The sequence below is a fragment of the Martes martes genome, assembly GCF_963455335.1.
Source record: "Martes martes genome assembly, chromosome: 9".
Lineage (NCBI taxonomy): Eukaryota > Metazoa > Chordata > Mammalia > Carnivora > Mustelidae > Martes > Martes martes.
In genome coordinates this window covers 11518525-11534526 of record NC_137896.1, presented here as the reverse complement: position 1 = coordinate 11534526, position 16002 = coordinate 11518525, and the positions used below count along the sequence as shown (strand labels likewise).

General features: G+C 40.7%; 1 protein-coding gene across 1 annotated transcript in view; it reads left to right on the top strand.

Annotated features, from left to right (window-relative positions):
- The window catches only part of CSE1L (chromosome segregation 1 like), a 47544-nt gene extending 32343 nt beyond the window's left edge, over positions 1-15201 (top strand). Inside the window, exons 12-25 of the mRNA XM_080813366.1 lie at positions 91-293; positions 1335-1419; positions 2902-2963; positions 4676-4812; positions 5921-6024; positions 7646-7743; positions 9023-9173; positions 9319-9527; positions 9923-10020; positions 10117-10202; positions 10770-10851; positions 12084-12230; positions 13011-13242; positions 14543-15201. Of these exons, the coding sequence (XP_080669492.1) occupies positions 91-293; positions 1335-1419; positions 2902-2963; positions 4676-4812; positions 5921-6024; positions 7646-7743; positions 9023-9173; positions 9319-9527; positions 9923-10020; positions 10117-10202; positions 10770-10851; positions 12084-12230; positions 13011-13242; positions 14543-14632 (1784 nt within the window). The 3' untranslated portion in view covers positions 14633-15201. The remainder of the gene's footprint in view (positions 1-90; positions 294-1334; positions 1420-2901; positions 2964-4675; positions 4813-5920; positions 6025-7645; positions 7744-9022; positions 9174-9318; positions 9528-9922; positions 10021-10116; positions 10203-10769; positions 10852-12083; positions 12231-13010; positions 13243-14542) is intronic.
- The last annotated feature ends 801 nt before the right edge of the window (positions 15202-16002 follow it).

Here is a 16002-nt window from a genome sequence, read left to right as displayed (position 1 = left end):
GAGCGATCAGGTGACAATTTGTTGCCTTATAATATTGATCAGTTGGTAGTGGATGTTTCTCCTATGATATATTTCCCTTTCATTTTATAGATATTGATACTAGACGCAGAGCTGCTTGTGATCTAGTACGAGGATTGTGCAAGTTTTTTGAGGGACCTGTGACAGGAATCTTCTCTGGTTATGTTAATTCCATGCTACAGGAATATGCAAAAAACCCATCTGTCAACTGGAAACACAAAGATGCAGCCATTTACCTAGTGACATCTTTGGCATCAAAAGCCCAAACACAGAAGGTGAATCTTTTCAGGATAGTTTTTTTCCTAAAATAGACTTGGTGTGGTAACCACAGGAATCAGAACTAATACATTTCTGATGATACAGCCTACTTTGCTAGATAACCTATTAGTTCTGATTAGAATTTATGTAGTCTCCCAAGATGACTTTGCATTGATATATTAAGCACTTAATTTTCTTATGGACAGAAAACTGATAGATACCACAGTTGTTTCCTTAGCTGAGACTCGGTGTATATAATGTGTTAAATTTAAATTTAGCTTAAATTAGGGAGATTTCTTTATTGTCTATTAAAATAGTCTTGGTTTTTTATATTTAAGCAGTTTGTGATTTGAAGTGTTCATCTCCATTTGTAACCTATTTGTTATTTTATTTTTTATTTTTTATTTTTTTTTAAGATTTTATTTATTTATTTGACAGACAGAGATCACAAGTAGGCAGAGAAGGAAGCAGGCTCCCCGCCGAGCAGAGAGCCCGATGCGGGGCTCCATCCCAGAACCCTGGGACCATGACCCGAGCCAAAGGCAGAGGCTTTAACCCACTGAGCCACCCAGGCGCCCCCTATTTGTTATTTTAGAGGGGGATGAGGGGCAAATGGACGGGGGAGGGGAGCCTCTTAAGCAGGCTTTAGGGCTTACAACCTTGAGGTGATGACCCAGGCCGAAATCAAGAGTCAGATGCTCAACCAACTAAGCCAACCAGGTGCCCCTATAACCTGTTTTTTTAAAAGTTGCCTGGGGCACCTGGGTGGCTCAGATGGTTAAGTGTCTGCCTTCGACTCAGGTCGTGAACTCTGGGTCCTGGGATTGAGCCCCACGTCAGATTCCTTGGTCCGAGTTCTGCTCTGCAATGAGTCTGCTTCCCCTCTCCCTTTGCCTCTTCCCCTGCTTGTGCTCTCTCTCCCTGTATCTTTCTCAAATGAATAAATAAAATCTTAAAAATAAATACATAAAAGTTGCCTAAATTTCTTATGTGATAGGTTGTGTTAGATGTGTACAGGTATTTCATGTCATTTACCCTGTTAAAAATTTGTTTTTCAGCATGGAATTACACAAGCAAATGAACTTGTAAACCTGACTGAGTTCTTTGTGAATCACATTCTCCCTGATTTAAAATCAGCTAATGGTGAGTTTTGTGAAAAAAATTTTTATGCCACTTAACTACACTTTTTACTTGAGGGTGTTTTTTGTTGTTGTTGTTGTTTATATACTAATAAAATTTCTGTCCCCAACGTGTGGCTTAAACTCGAGACCGTGAACATCAGGATTCACATGCTCTACTGACTGAGCCACCCAGGCATCCCTGCATTGCTATTTTTTACTACAAAATAAGTAACATTATGGCAAAAGTCGTAATAGGGGCTCTGTAGCACCATATACTCAAAAAACTGGTTGCTATCCTTGTTGCACTTATTCATGTGTTGTTGTTGTTTTTTTCTTTTAAGACTTATTTATCTGAGAGAGAGAGAAAGCATGTGCAGAGGGAGAAGCAGACTCTCCGCTGAGCAGGGAAGCCCACCGTGGGGCTCCATCCCAGGACCCTGAGATCATGACCTGAGCTGAAGGCAGACACTTAACCGAATAAGCCACCCCGGCGTCCCTACAGTTACTTCTTTTATTGAATAAAATCTCAGATGGTTTCCCCAGATCGTACCTGGTTGCAGTTAACTTTCTTTAAAGATGTTGCTTGTGTAGAAGGAAAATAGGAACAATTAAGACGAAATTGTAGCTCAGCTTTGTTATGCTGGCGCATCCTCTAGGAATTATACTTCAGGTTTTTCCCTTCTCATTCGAAAAATGAATTCGAAGAGAAAATGAAATTGAAAATTGAAGCAAATTTAAAGTACTTCAAACTGATAATTAAGGATAACTTCCTAAGTTTATGAAAGTATGTTGGTCAAGATACATTATATATTTATTCCCTTTTTAAAAACCTATGGTGGGCACCTGGGTGATCAGTCAGGTGTCTGGCTCTTCATCTCAGCTCAGGTCTTGGTCTCGGGGTCATGAGCTCCAGCCCTGCCTCGGGTTCCACGCGGGGCATGGGACCTACTTAAAAAAAAAACAACAACAACAAAAACGCTTTTTGTATGAAAATGTTAAACACACTGAAAGGGAGAATATTATAATGAACTTCCATGTTTTACTGTCCTCTAGCTTTAAGAATTTTAAGTAATTGACCAATATTCTGTCTTTTTTCACTAATTGATTTTCCCATTAGAGCACTTTACAGGAAATCCCAGCCAGTGCTTGCTTTGGCAGCACATATAATAAGGAAATCCCAGCCTGAGAGACATGTTTTTGATTCGGAATAGCTTCACTTCTAGTTTAGAGATGACACATGGTCATTAGCTTGTGGTCTAAATCATTTTTATTCAATTAATGTAAGTAGTAAATGCATGTCTATTTGTAATGAAACTTTACAAGGGGAAAAAACAAAATTAATTAATCTTATCAGAACAAATAGCTACATAGTAGAGCTTTATATAATCAAGCTTCAGTTACTTGACATTTTGGTTACCAAAACTGTGTTTCATCTGATAATGTCACTATTCTGGGAGTAATAGTCCCTAGCACTTAAATAACTATGGTTTTATTTTTTTAATAGTGAATGAATTTCCTGTCCTTAAAGCTGATGGTATCAAATACATTATGATTTTTAGGAATCAAGTAAGTAGCTTTTGATTTATATGTTATATGCCACTTAATCTCTTAAGAGTTTTCTTGTATACCAGCTTCTCTTCCCTTCTGTGCAATCCTACACGACATCCACGTCTAACAGAACAATAACTTCTTAAGAACTTAGGATTCCAGACCATGCTTAATTTTCTCCTTTGTCTTAGAAATGATCATTATACAGTGACTTTCATAAAAAATTGGGATCCAAACAAGGTACACACATTGCTTATGGTTGATTATGTGTCTTGTCTTTCTTTTAAGATTTTTATTTATTTGAGAGAGAAAAAGTGTGCAGAAGCAAGGGGGAGGGGCAAAAAGAGAACCAGACTCCTCACCGAGCAGGGAGCCCAATGTGGGTCTCCATCCCAGGACCCGAGATGATGATTCAACCGGAAGGCAGGCACTTAACCTACTGAGCCACCCAGGCGCCCCTGTGTTGTCTCTTATTTTATGACAGAGAGGTCCTCCTTCCCCTTTCATATGCTTGTAATTTTTGGAGAAACCTGTCATTTATCATGTAGTTTCTCACATTGTACTTTTAGCGGCTTGAATTCTCAAGTGTGTTTATGGTTTTATTACATACTTATTTCCACAAAAATTCTGTAGTTTTCCATAGGTTTAAAACTTTATTTATAAAATGATATGAGAAAAGGCCTACGGATGTTGTCTTTTTTTTTTCAAGATTTTATTTATTTATTTGACAGAGATCACAAGTAGGCAGAGAGGCAGGCAGAGAGAGAGGGAAGCAGACTCCCTGCTGAGCAGAGAGCCTGATGCAGGGCTTGATCCCAGGACCCTGAGATCATGACCTGAACCAAAGGCAGAGGCTTTAACCCACTGAGCCACCCAGGTGCCCCTGGTGTATTTTTTTTTTTTTTTAAGATTTATTTATTTATTTGGCAGATAGAGATCACAAGTAGGCAGGCAGAGAGATGGGGGGAAGCAGGCTCCCCGCTGAGCAGAGAGCCCGATGCGGGGCTCAATCCCAGGACCCTGGGATTGTGACCTGAGCTGAAGGCAGAGGCTTTTTAACCCACTGAGCCACCCAGGTTCCCCTAGTGTATTTTTTTTTTTTTTAATATTTTATTTGGGGCTCCTGGGTGGCTCAGTGGGTTAAGCCTGTGCCTTCGGCTCAGGTCATGATCCCAGCATCCCGGGATCGAGCCCCATATCGGGCTCCCTGCTTGGCGGGAAGCCTCCTTCTCCCTCTCTCCCTCCCCCTGCTTGTGTTCCCTCTCTCGCTGTGTCTCTCTGTCAAATAAATAAATAAAATCTTTAAAAAAATTTTTTTTTTGCTTTATTTATTTGACAAACAGAGATCACAAGTAGGCAGAGAGGCAGCCAGAGAGAGAGGAAGGGAAGCAGGCTCCCCGCTGAGCTGAGAGCCCGACGGGGCTTGATCCCAGGACCCTGGGATCGTGACCCGAGCTGAAGGCAGAGGCTTTAACCCACTGAGCTACCCAGGCGCCTCTATGGTGTATGTTTCTATTTGCAAGATTTTCCTCTGACCCTAGTTTAATGTTCAGGGGAAGAAAACTGTAAAAGTGAATGTGAATTGAGCCATTACATGGAGGCAGAAGTTTCTATTTCTCAGCTGTCTGGTCTCCCATTGTAACAGCTGAAAAAACACACATTCCAAGATCAGCAAGGCCTTCTAAGTTCACATCGTTGAGTTAAAGCATGCGTATTACTCTGTTTTTCAGGTACCAAAAGAACATCTTTTAGTCTCTATTCCTCTCTTGATTAATCACCTTCAAGCTGAAAGTATTGTTGTTCATACTTACGCGGCACATGCTCTGGAGAGGCTGTTTACCATGAGAGGGCCTAACAGTACCACTCTGTAAGTGTCTGACTCCAAGCAGTTGTTATTTTTTTCAGCTAGGGTGGGAACTTTCTGGTCAAAGTTCTCTTTGACTGTCTTCATAATGTCATTAGTAGTTGGAAAATAAATGTATACTTTTCCCTCATTTAATTATTTCTGTGTCTCAGTCCAAAAGGATGAGGCCATATGCTAAAAATAGATACGTTATGACAAAAAGTTAAATAGGAAATTGGAGCAAAGGAAAATACTGGGGTGAGATTCTAAAAAGAAATGTGTGTCCAAGGATCGTGTACAGGAGTCAAGGAAACTCCTGAAATTTGTGTGTCTCCTTGCAACCAAGGTATCGAGGGCAACGCGATGAGTTAAAATTTTCAGTGTCCTTGAGATTAAAATGAAATAGTAACTCAGAAGGCAGCTCAGAAACTGGCCTTCGTTAGTAACATCATGCGACAGAGCTTAAATGTGGCTGTTTTTGCATTATTACTCTGTGTGGAGATCGCTTACAACCGAGTGGAATTAGTTCTCTAGGGTCGCAGACAGTAGCTCTTCTGGCCTGAGCCAAGGAGAAAACGTAGAGGAATGGACGGTCTGCATGTCTTTCAGGCCATTCTGAAGCAGTGTTATTTCTTGAAACTGAGCTTTTGTTAAGAGATGGAAAACAGTTCTAGGTTCTTTTCTTCATCAAGAACTTCAAGTGCAGATATTCTTAGAGCCAATTAAGGGTTGAAAGGACATCCTTTGAGGTGAGTCAAACCAGTACCTGTCTTCAGGCCCACAACTCATGCAGAATTTATGCGCCTGCTCCAGGAAAAGGAGATGACTGAGACCCCCAGGGTCTGAGCTCTGTTCTTGGTGGTGATAGGTATGACCCAAGGGCGACCTGAACAGCTTTAGATGATGTCAGGTTTGCCTGGATTTTGGTTTGTGTTTGATCCCAGATGTGCCTTTTTAGGAACTTAACATAAACACATGTAAACAGTTACTTTCTTAAGGTATCTGTTGATTGTGAGTGGTGGGAGATGGCTCGCTTTATGCCAAGAAGTGTGATTTAGTGGTTGCCCAAGAGTATTCCAGAGTGATCAGCTCAAGAGGTGGCAGTGACTGAAAGCTGTTTTTTCATCTATAGCTTTACAGCCGCAGAAATCGCACCGTTTGTTGAGATTCTGCTAACAAACCTTTTCAAAGCTCTCACACTTCCTGGCTCTTCAGAAAATGAATATATTATGAAAGGTAGGCCGTTTCCCGGGTGTAAAGAATATAAGAATCCCATCTCCGATTACAGGGGTGAATGCTCAGAGTTGAACTTCAGGTTACGTAGTCAATGAACTAGATACTGTTGGCTAAGCATTAGGTTGGTTTATATATTTTTAAATGGGAAAATTTTTTGTTTACTGTTAATAGTGTGTTCAGAAGAAAAAAAATTACCCTAGTTTGATATAGAGCTCCTCTTGTTAATGAAAAAGTAGCAAACTCCCTTTTTCTTTACCTAAATTGACTTTCTTGAGGGTGGAGATCAGATCAGACATTCATCGATGGCATGCTAGGCTAGGTCGTGGTGTGAAACCTGGGTGCACGTGCTAGGCTCCACAAGCATCCTGCCTCTGTAGAGCTACTGCCAAGAACACAGGCAGCTGTAAACACCTGCCTGCTGCTACGTTGGGAGAGCGTCGTGGGGACAGCTCTGACTTCGGGGGCAAGTCTTAGTCACTATCGCATTGCAGTAGCCTGTGTCTGACTTAGGAAATGCTTTTCAAACAAACTGTCCCTGATGCCGGGTCCGGCCCTCTGGGGTATGGGGTGTGTGTGTGTGTGTGTGTGTACACACATGTGTTTATATGTGTGGATAAGAGTGTGTCTCGGTGTGTATATGTGTGTGTTTTCAGCACCGTACTTCTCCGACGGTGATGTGTGACTACTGTTGTTTAACGTCTGTTTCTGTGAGGTTAACGCGTCTCGTTACTGTGCTCCTGGGGTGTGCGAGAGCACCCGGATGTAACACCCTCTCAGTGGTAGTGTTGGAGGAGTGAGTGAAGGGACTCTGCCAGCCAGAGGAGGGGCACTGATCCATCCTCAAACCCCTTGACCCAGCTCGGGGACAGCTTTCTCTAGGGAGGGGTGCCCAGTGCTCAGCTAGCTGGGAGAGGAGTCTGGCTCAGGTGGAAGAAACGCGGTCAAATTTAGGAGGCAAAAGAGGGTAACTTTCTTTCCTCTGTGCCTGACATGTAGTGACTGCTGTACTCAGTAAATAAACATCTGTTCTACTTATGCAGAACAATTATGTACATTTTTAGCTGAATAATGTGTCGATTGCCCATGCCGAATGTTGTTAAGCATCTGTTGATGAGCTGTGTTCTTATAGCATGGACCCTCTGTAGCTTTGTATGTGTTTTTAGATTTTTCTTGGGCTCCCAGTCTCTTTTTTTGGAGGGAGACGGGCAGATGGTCTTCTCTCAGTTTTTGGTGGGCTGTGATGTTGTCCTTTAGGCCAGGGCTAAACATCACCTGCCACCATTTTTCTAGTTGAAAGAGGCCAGAGACCGTACTCACTTCCAGCTCCGCCCTTCCCCATTGTACCACTCCTCCTGCTCAGTGTTTGCCTCTTTCGTCACTCACTATTTCTTAACTGTCCCTTTTTTCTTTTAAGCCTTAGGCTTTCCGAAAGCTAACTGGCGCAATTTTGAAAGGAAAGGCAATTTAGATTGTTTTTAAATATAGAGAGCTATCTGGGGATTGCTTAAGGGTCTTAAAATTTTGGTGATGAGTTTGTGGACTGTTTTTTTTTTTCTTTTTCCTAATCACTGTTTTGTTTTGAATTTTAACTATTTGTTCTTGCTGTTTTTATATTTTACAGCTATCATGAGAAGTTTTTCCCTCCTACAAGAAGCCATAATCCCCTACATCCCTACCCTCATCACTCAGCTTACACAGAAGCTATTAGCTGTTAGTAAGGTAACAAGACCAGTTTTAAAAGTACAGTTGATTTTTAACTTATACTCTAAACTGTTTGAGCCTCAGAACTCTCTGGCAGTAGGTCAGGCTTAGGAAAAGTTCTCTGGATTCTTGCTGACCAACAATTAAGTACTTTTAAAAGTGTGGGAGGTATAGATGGGAGACATTGTAGCACTTTATTAAGTGTAAGCCCAGAAACTTTCAAATGTTTCATTTGAATTATTCTTATTTAAAAAGTAACATGTTTCACTGAATAAAATTGAGAAAGTACAGATAAACTGATCTGAAATGATCTTAGATGGAGGAAAGCAGGCTTTGTACCAAGTGGACACAAAAAGGGCTTACTCCCACTTTTATAAAATGGTGCAGTCCCTTGTGCCGGGTCTCCTTTACTCTCATTTCCCCCAAGTAAAGTCCATTCCTTTGATCAAAAATTTCATAGATATTTTTATTCACATTTATTAATACTAAGACTTAGAAAATTAAAGTCAGCTTAAGGTTGCCAAAATTCTTTTTGAGACGCCTGTTCCTAATTATGGAAAAAGAGATAAATTTTTAGAACTAGTACAGGGACTTTGGATAACTGATCATTTTCCCACTGAGTTCTGGTAAGGGTGTTGGACTGCTTTGAACCATGGGTGATTGAGAGAGAAGAGACATTGGGTCCTCCCCTGTCCCCCACCCAAATCTTCTGAGTTCATCAACTGCGTATGGTAGCCTTCCAAGAAGGATTTTGTTTGATGGAGAATAGGGTTATGTTGCCTTAAAAATTGAAAACCATTGCTAGAAAGTAGTGTCACTCTGTAGATACAGACATTGAGACCTACAGAGGTTAAGGCTTGCCTAAGGTCTCACATAAGGCTGGTGCATAGCCAGGACTGACATGTCCCTGCTCATTTCTTCCACCACTGCTTACAGGGATGGCTCCAGGAGAGCACATGGGTTTAAGACCAGTTCCTTATAGCGCTGGGAACTGAAGCTTATGTAGTCATCTTCCTGTGATTTAAGTTATTTTTCACAGTGGACTTTTGCCCATTAAAAAAAAAAAAAATCCAAAGAAAGAGGCATTAGTGTGTATTGTTTATTTTCTGAATTTCAAAGTCCATATAAAACTTTAACATATATGCAGGCAAGTATAATTGATGTTTTTTTTAATTCTGATTTTTTTAAGAGAGGGCCTCTCATTGCGCTTTAGAAAAGATAGGTGTGTGTATTTTGGATATTTAATATAGTCATTTGAATTATTGGAGAGTGGTAAGCTTTCTGTTTTTAATTTCAGAACCCAAGCAAACCTCACTTTAACCACTACATGTTTGAAGCGATATGTTTGTCCATAAGAATAACTTGTAAAGCTAACCCTGCTGCTGTTGTAAATTTTGAGGAGGCTTTGTTTCTGGTGTTTACTGAAATTTTACAAAATGATGTACAAGGTAAGTTAAAAGAAGTTATTTTCTTTCTTACTGAATAAAGCTATTAAAGTGGCTAATAAAATGCAGCCTGCCTATGAGGTATGTGCCTTTTTGTGGGAGTCATTAGTTACAAAGCTGACAGCTCTGTTTTTACTTCTATCAACAGAATTTATTCCATACGTCTTTCAAGTGATGTCTTTGCTTCTGGAAACACACAAAAATGATATCCCGTCTTCTTATATGGCCTTATTTCCTCATCTCCTTCAGCCAGTGCTTTGGGAAAGAACAGGAAATATCCCTGCTCTAGTGAGGCTTCTCCAAGCGTTCTTAGAACGTGGTTCAAACACGATAGCAAGTGCTGCGGCTGACAAAATTGTGAGTGGGGCTTATTTTGATGTAACTCATTTTGTAAGGTAGCGGAGAGAAACAGAGGATGCAGATTTTTTAAAATTCTTAATTTAAAATATAACAAAGTAGTTAGTAGAAAATATTAATGTTTATTTTATTACAATTAGATATCCTTTAATTATCTCCATGGTAGAAAATAAAAAAGTAGAGCCAGATAGGTTAATTTCAAGAACTTAACTTTAAGGCTTATTGTGATGGGATATTTTCTCTCTCCATTTTAGAAGTAGGAACAAAAGCGAAAACGTTAGTCATTGTAGCATGCACCCTTTTCCAAAACATCGCCTGTCAAATAACAGTGTCAATTTTGGAATAGTTAATCCTTGCCTCTTTAACTGAGTATTATTTGATCTAATTTGTTGTAGCCTGGGTTATTAGGTGTCTTCCAGAAGCTAATTGCATCCAAAGCCAATGACCACCAAGGTTTTTATCTTCTAAACAGTATAATAGAGCACATGCCTCCGTGAGTATGAGTCTAACCCCCACTGTATGATTAGCAAGGACTGTGGTTACTCAGACGATGCTGACTTATATATTGTTGCTTTTATACCTTCTTTAGTGAGTCCGTTGATCAGTATAGGAAGCAAATCTTCATTCTACTATTCCAAAGACTTCAGAATTCCAAAACAACAAAGTTTATCAAGAGTAAGTAAAATCAGGGCGCCCGGGTGGCTCGGTCGGTTAAGCATCTGCCTCCCACTCTGGTCATGATCCTGAAGTCCTAGGATTGAGCCCTGCATCGGGCTCCCTGCTCGGTAGGAAGCCTGCTTCTCCCTCTCCCTCTGCCTCCCCCCGTCTTGTGCTCTTGCTCTTGCTGTCAAATAAATAAAATCGAAAAAAAAAAAAAGTGAAATCATTTGGCTCTTCTTACAGAAATAATGAAGGAAAGTAGCTAAAACCTTTAGCCTTTATGGTTACATATAAATGTTTTATCAGTTATAACCTTTTTGTGTAAAATATTTTAAGATGTTTGTATTCTCCAAATACTAAGTCACTTTCAAATATATTGTGTTCCAAAGGTTAGTTTCTGAGTTCAGATATCAAAACATTTTTTGTCTGTACTATATGTTAATTGTGTAATAAAGCCAAATACTGACGCCAAAGTTAGCCGTTGGGTTTAATGGTGATGTCTATCTCACATGGCAGACGTGGCGAGCTGCCTGTTTAGTGCAGTGAGTCCTTGTACTGATATTCTGCCTCTCCTTTCAACAGGTTTCTTAGTCTTTATTAACTTGTATTGCATAAAATATGGGGCACTGGCACTGCAAGAAATATTTGATGGCATACAACCAAAGTAAGTTTGTTTTTATTATTTACGGTATTTTGTTTTTTAAAGAAAAAAAAATAGACCTCTTTTAGCACCAACCAGTATTTCTATTTTATGGATGGTTTTATAGTTCTTGGTGGAGCTACAGTATCTTTGTGGTTTTCAAAATATTCTTAGGACTGTTGAGTTGCAAATAAGAAAATCCCTGCAAACGTTTTTCTAACTCCTACCCCGCCTTCTACATAGCTGGTGTTCTGTGTGATTCTGGGTGGTTGGGCTTGTCTCCAGGAGCCTGCCTTTGTTAAAGCCAGTAGTGTGATTTTGCAGATGGAAAGTCTTTGCTTTTCACTTAGTGTATATACAAAGAATCTAGTTAAGTGGGATTTCCCATTTCATAGGGAAAGGAAAGATAGAAAAAAATGACAAGAGAAAATTTGGAGAAAAAATACCAGTGAGATCCCTGTATTGGTATTATATCAAAAAAATACCAGATCAACTGAGATGTAAAAAATGAACTAACTTGAAAAAGTAGTACCAGAAAATATGGTTTCCAGCTGCAGAGGTCTGTGAGGAAATTGGTTTCAGGAACTGCTAGTGGGTAAGGTAAATTGATGTGCTCATATAAAGCAAAAAACATGCACTCTTTACCTAGAGCATTAAAGTGTCCAGTATCTTTGATACCCTCTGTTTCCACTTCAGGTAATTCTAGTGAAGTAGAAACTGAAGATTTTACATTGTTTAATATCATTAAAAACTTTGCTTCTAGGATTGTTTGCAACAACATATTAGAATTGTTGGCTAAATAATTTTTATAATACAGCCATTAACATTTATATCCTTATATGTACGTTAAGTACAGGATATTGGGAAGTTTATAATCCAGTAATGTTAAAACTAGTTATTACTGGATAGTGGTGTGATGGGTAATTCTTTTTCTTCTTTCTCTTAACTAATTTTTCAAAGATTTTTTGAGTAATTAAACAACAAACAAACCATGAGACAGAAAAGTGGCTGTAAATATTTCCCATGAGCACAGACTGTAGTATTTCACAGAAGTTGTTGGCAGCACTTGGCCATAGGGCCAAGGTTTGAGGTTTCTTTGTGGCTTTGTCATCTCCAGGTCTCTGCCATTCAGCTGACCAAAAACAGTAGCCCTGTTATTCTGGATTTTATTCTATTCCTAAGGAGTCAGTGTAAATAACATCTAAGCATTTCACAGTCACTAATTATAGTGATAGTTTAATATTCTATTTTAATAGAATGTTTGGAATGGTTTTGGAAAAAATCATTATTCCTGAAATTCAGAAGGTATCTGGAAATGTAGAGAAAAAGATTTGTGCAGTTGGCATAACGAAATTGCTAACAGAATGTCCCCCAATGATGGACACGGAGTATACCAAGCTATGGTAAGTACTCTAAACTTGTTGGGAATTACAGCTTCCTTCCCTTATGACTGCAAAGTAAAACAAGCTTATTCTCCTGAGGTCTGAGAATTCGATTCTGATCGCAGGTTCTCTACTAGCAACCATCAGATCCAAGACAGGACATGTGGGTCCTTTTGGGCCTCGAAAGAGGTTTCCTGATTTTTAACTTTATCGGAGGGGGTTCATGTGCCCCTTTGAGAATCTGGTGAAGGTCGCTGGTCTGCATGATCTCTAGGAGTGTTCATGACAGATGCCCAACTAATTGGCTTAAATCTTCAAGTGGAGAAATTGAATAGGCTAAGAGAGAATCTTACGTGCTTGTGCCCCGTGACTGGTGTTCCTGACTTTTCTGGACATGTTGCGAGAACCTTGCCTCATTTTGGGTTCTCTCAGGCACACTCTTCCAGAAAGGGATCTGATGATTTGAGGCCCGTTTCTTCTAACTTTGAGAGCAGTGAATCTCTGGTTTGGCTTCGGTCACACGGCCTTCTGCTTGGGCAGTGGATCACACAGCCAGCTGGACAGCTCTGGAGACGGAGTTAGTTTCCGAAAGGGAAATTGGCGTGCTGTGGCCTAAAAGAAGAGAAGAGCGGTGTTGGAGGATAGGTGTGAGAACTGGTGTCCAGCTTCCATTTCAAAGGTCCCTTCCACCTCTTGAGACTGTGGCTCTGTGGTTTGTGTCTCTGAGGAGTTGCTGCTGCTTGTTTAGATCTTCAGAAGTATTCGCTTAATCTTTTGTCTGCTTGTTTGCTTCAAATCCAGGACTCCTTTATTACAGTCTCTGATTGGCCTTTTTGAGTTACCGGAAGATGATACCATTCCTGATGAAGAACATTTTATTGACATAGAAGATACACCAGGGTATCAGACCGCCTTCTCACAGCTGGCATTTGCTGGGAAAAAAGAGCATGATCCTGTCGGTCAGCTGGTGAACAATCCCAAAATTCACCTGGCACAGTCACTTCACAAGCTTTCTACTGCTTGTCCAGGAAGGGTGAGTGTGTTGTCCAAGAACTCTGATTAACGAACCCCTTTCGGGGAAGGCAAGAAGGTACTATTAGGCCTTAATTTCCTTTAGTTAAAATGATGTGTGCTATAAGTAGATTTTAAACAAATGACTTTTGGAATAAGGACAAAGCAAGAGATACAACGCCCCTCACCTCTCTACACTTTTTAAGTTTTATTTATTTATTTAAGTCATCTTTACACCTGACATGAGGCTTGTACTCACAGCTCCCAAGATCAGGAGTCACATATGCTCCGACTGAGACAGCCAGGCACTCTGAAAGTCTTTGAATAGAAATGTATTTATTTCCCAGAGTGAAATAATTCTTCTGTTAAAATGTGGGCATTTTTTATTTATTTTTTTTTTTTTTAAAGATTTTATTTATTTATTTGACAGATAGAGAGATCACAAGTAGGCAGAGAGGCAGGCAGAGAGAGAAGGGGAAGCAGGCTCCCCGCTGAGCAGAGAGCCCGATGCGGGGCTCGATCCCAGGACCCTGAGATCATGACCTGAGCCGAAGGCAGCGGCTCAATCCACTGAGCCACCCAGGCGCCCCAAAATGTGGGCATTTTTTAAAAAAAGATTTTATTTATTTATATAACAGATCACAAGTAGGCAGGGAGGCAGTCAGAGAGGGAGGAGGAAACAGGCTCCCTGCTGAGCAGAGAGCCCGATGTGGGGCTCGATCCCAGGACCCTGAGATCATGACCTGAGCCAAAGGCAGAGGCTTTAACCCACTGAGCCACCCAGGCACCTGAAATCTAGGCTTTTTTTTTTTTTTAAATTAACTGCAGCATACTCAAATACTGGATTATGGAGTAAACATAATGGCTGGAGAGTTGCATTATCCAGCACCTTTTACAGAGCCTTGTATAGTATCTGAGAAAAATGTATATTTTTCAGTGTTTTTTATTATGGCAAGATTCAAACTCATAGAAACCACATAACGAACCTTCACATGCTGACCTTCGAACATCACCAGTATTCTGCCATTCTTGTTGCATCTGTTTCACCTGTAGGTACTTAATCATGCATCACTAACCAGTAAGGTCTTTGTTTTTTCAAATCCCCACAATGCCACTACCACACGGAACAGTAGTGATGCCCTACAGCTCTGCTTTTTAGACCTGTCCAGATCTGAAGGCATAAAGCAGCTGAGATCGTGAGCATCCAGGAGGGCCTGGTGGCTCACTGCCCTTCCCCAGCTCTGGCGGTGCTCCAGAAGATGGGGGCTTGTGTTGGCTTGTTAGGATCTCCGGACAACCAGCGTGTTTCCAATCTCTCGTAGGTTCCATCGATGGTGAGCACCAGCCTCAATGCGGAAGCGCTCCAGTATCTCCAAGGGTACCTTCAGGCGGCCAGTGTGACGCTGCTTTGAACTGCCTTTTCCAGATTGGCTAAGCCCAGGATGGTTTCTGAGGAAATCACATAGACGTCTGAGCACAGCTGCATTAAAGCAAGTTTTCCTTTTGAACTTGTCACAGATTCCATCTTCTAAAGAATATTAAATGTTGCTTTAAGCTGAACCGTAAGCATATTAGATGGTTTGTGTGATCATAAGTAGAAGTGGGTGACTCTCCAGCTTGCAGCTTCCAGGGACAGGTGTTAGTTCAGTATATGACCGTGAGTTGAGCATTTGCACTGTTGGGATAACTTTAAAATTTTGACGGACACTGAGCGTGGAGACTTTTTTCTGTTACTAAATCGTTTTGTTTTGAGGCATCATTTGTGTTTCTCCTCCTTTGTATTTTTGTCTGTTTCCTTAAGCTTTTATTGGAAATGTGAATTAAGTAAAGAATCACTGGTGTAACTTGCCAAGAAACGCACATTTCATAGTTTTAAATCTAATCAAAAATATGTATCTAAGAATATCTTAAAGACCAGGTTTTTGGTGCTGATACTATTATAATGAATTTAAATTTCTTTAAATAACTGAAATTCAAACTCAGATTAGTCTTTCCTTACCAGGGGAAAGGGAACATTGACATAGGTTTGGGGCTTTTCTATTTGAACTTTTCTGGACCTGTTTCTAGGAGGCAGCATGAACTCTGGGCCAGACGGCTCCCTCTGTGGATCGGGGAGAAAGGCCCTGCCTGACTTCATGAGGCTCTTGCGTATGTTGGGCAGCACAGGTGTTTGCCCCTTCGAGAGTGTCTGTCTTCCTGCAGACTGGTGGTTCCTTGGAACTTCAAAGCGCAGCATGTTAGAACCTGAGGTCTGAGATGAGCCATGGGAGTGGGTATATGCTAGCAAACAAGGCTACCTGGGCAGGTTCTAGAACAGTTCGTTTTTAGGGAGTAATCAGACTATCACAACTGAGGGGCGTAGTTTACTTCTGCTGGAATTGTCCGTTTGGTGCAGATTAAACTGAAATCTCATTCTGCACAATTCAGTGGTTTCTTTTAAAAATCAGGCACCTGACTTGGATGTTTTTCTCAACACATGTAGTGTTGCATGAGAAACCCTCCAGCTTAGCCAATCGAAGTGTTTTTGTACCAGTCTACTCTATTTTTGTCTTGGCATAGTAATGGAAGCATTAAATCATTTGTTACTATTTAAAATGATCAGGACAGGATACAGAGATAGTATTGGGATCTACTTTTTTTTTTTTTTTTTTTAAAGATTTTATTTATTTCACAGACAGAGATCACGAGTAGGCAGAGAGGCAGGCAGAGAGAGAGGGAGAAGCAGGCTCCCTGCCGAGCAGAGAGCCCGATGCGGGGCTCGATCCCAGGACCCTGGGATCAT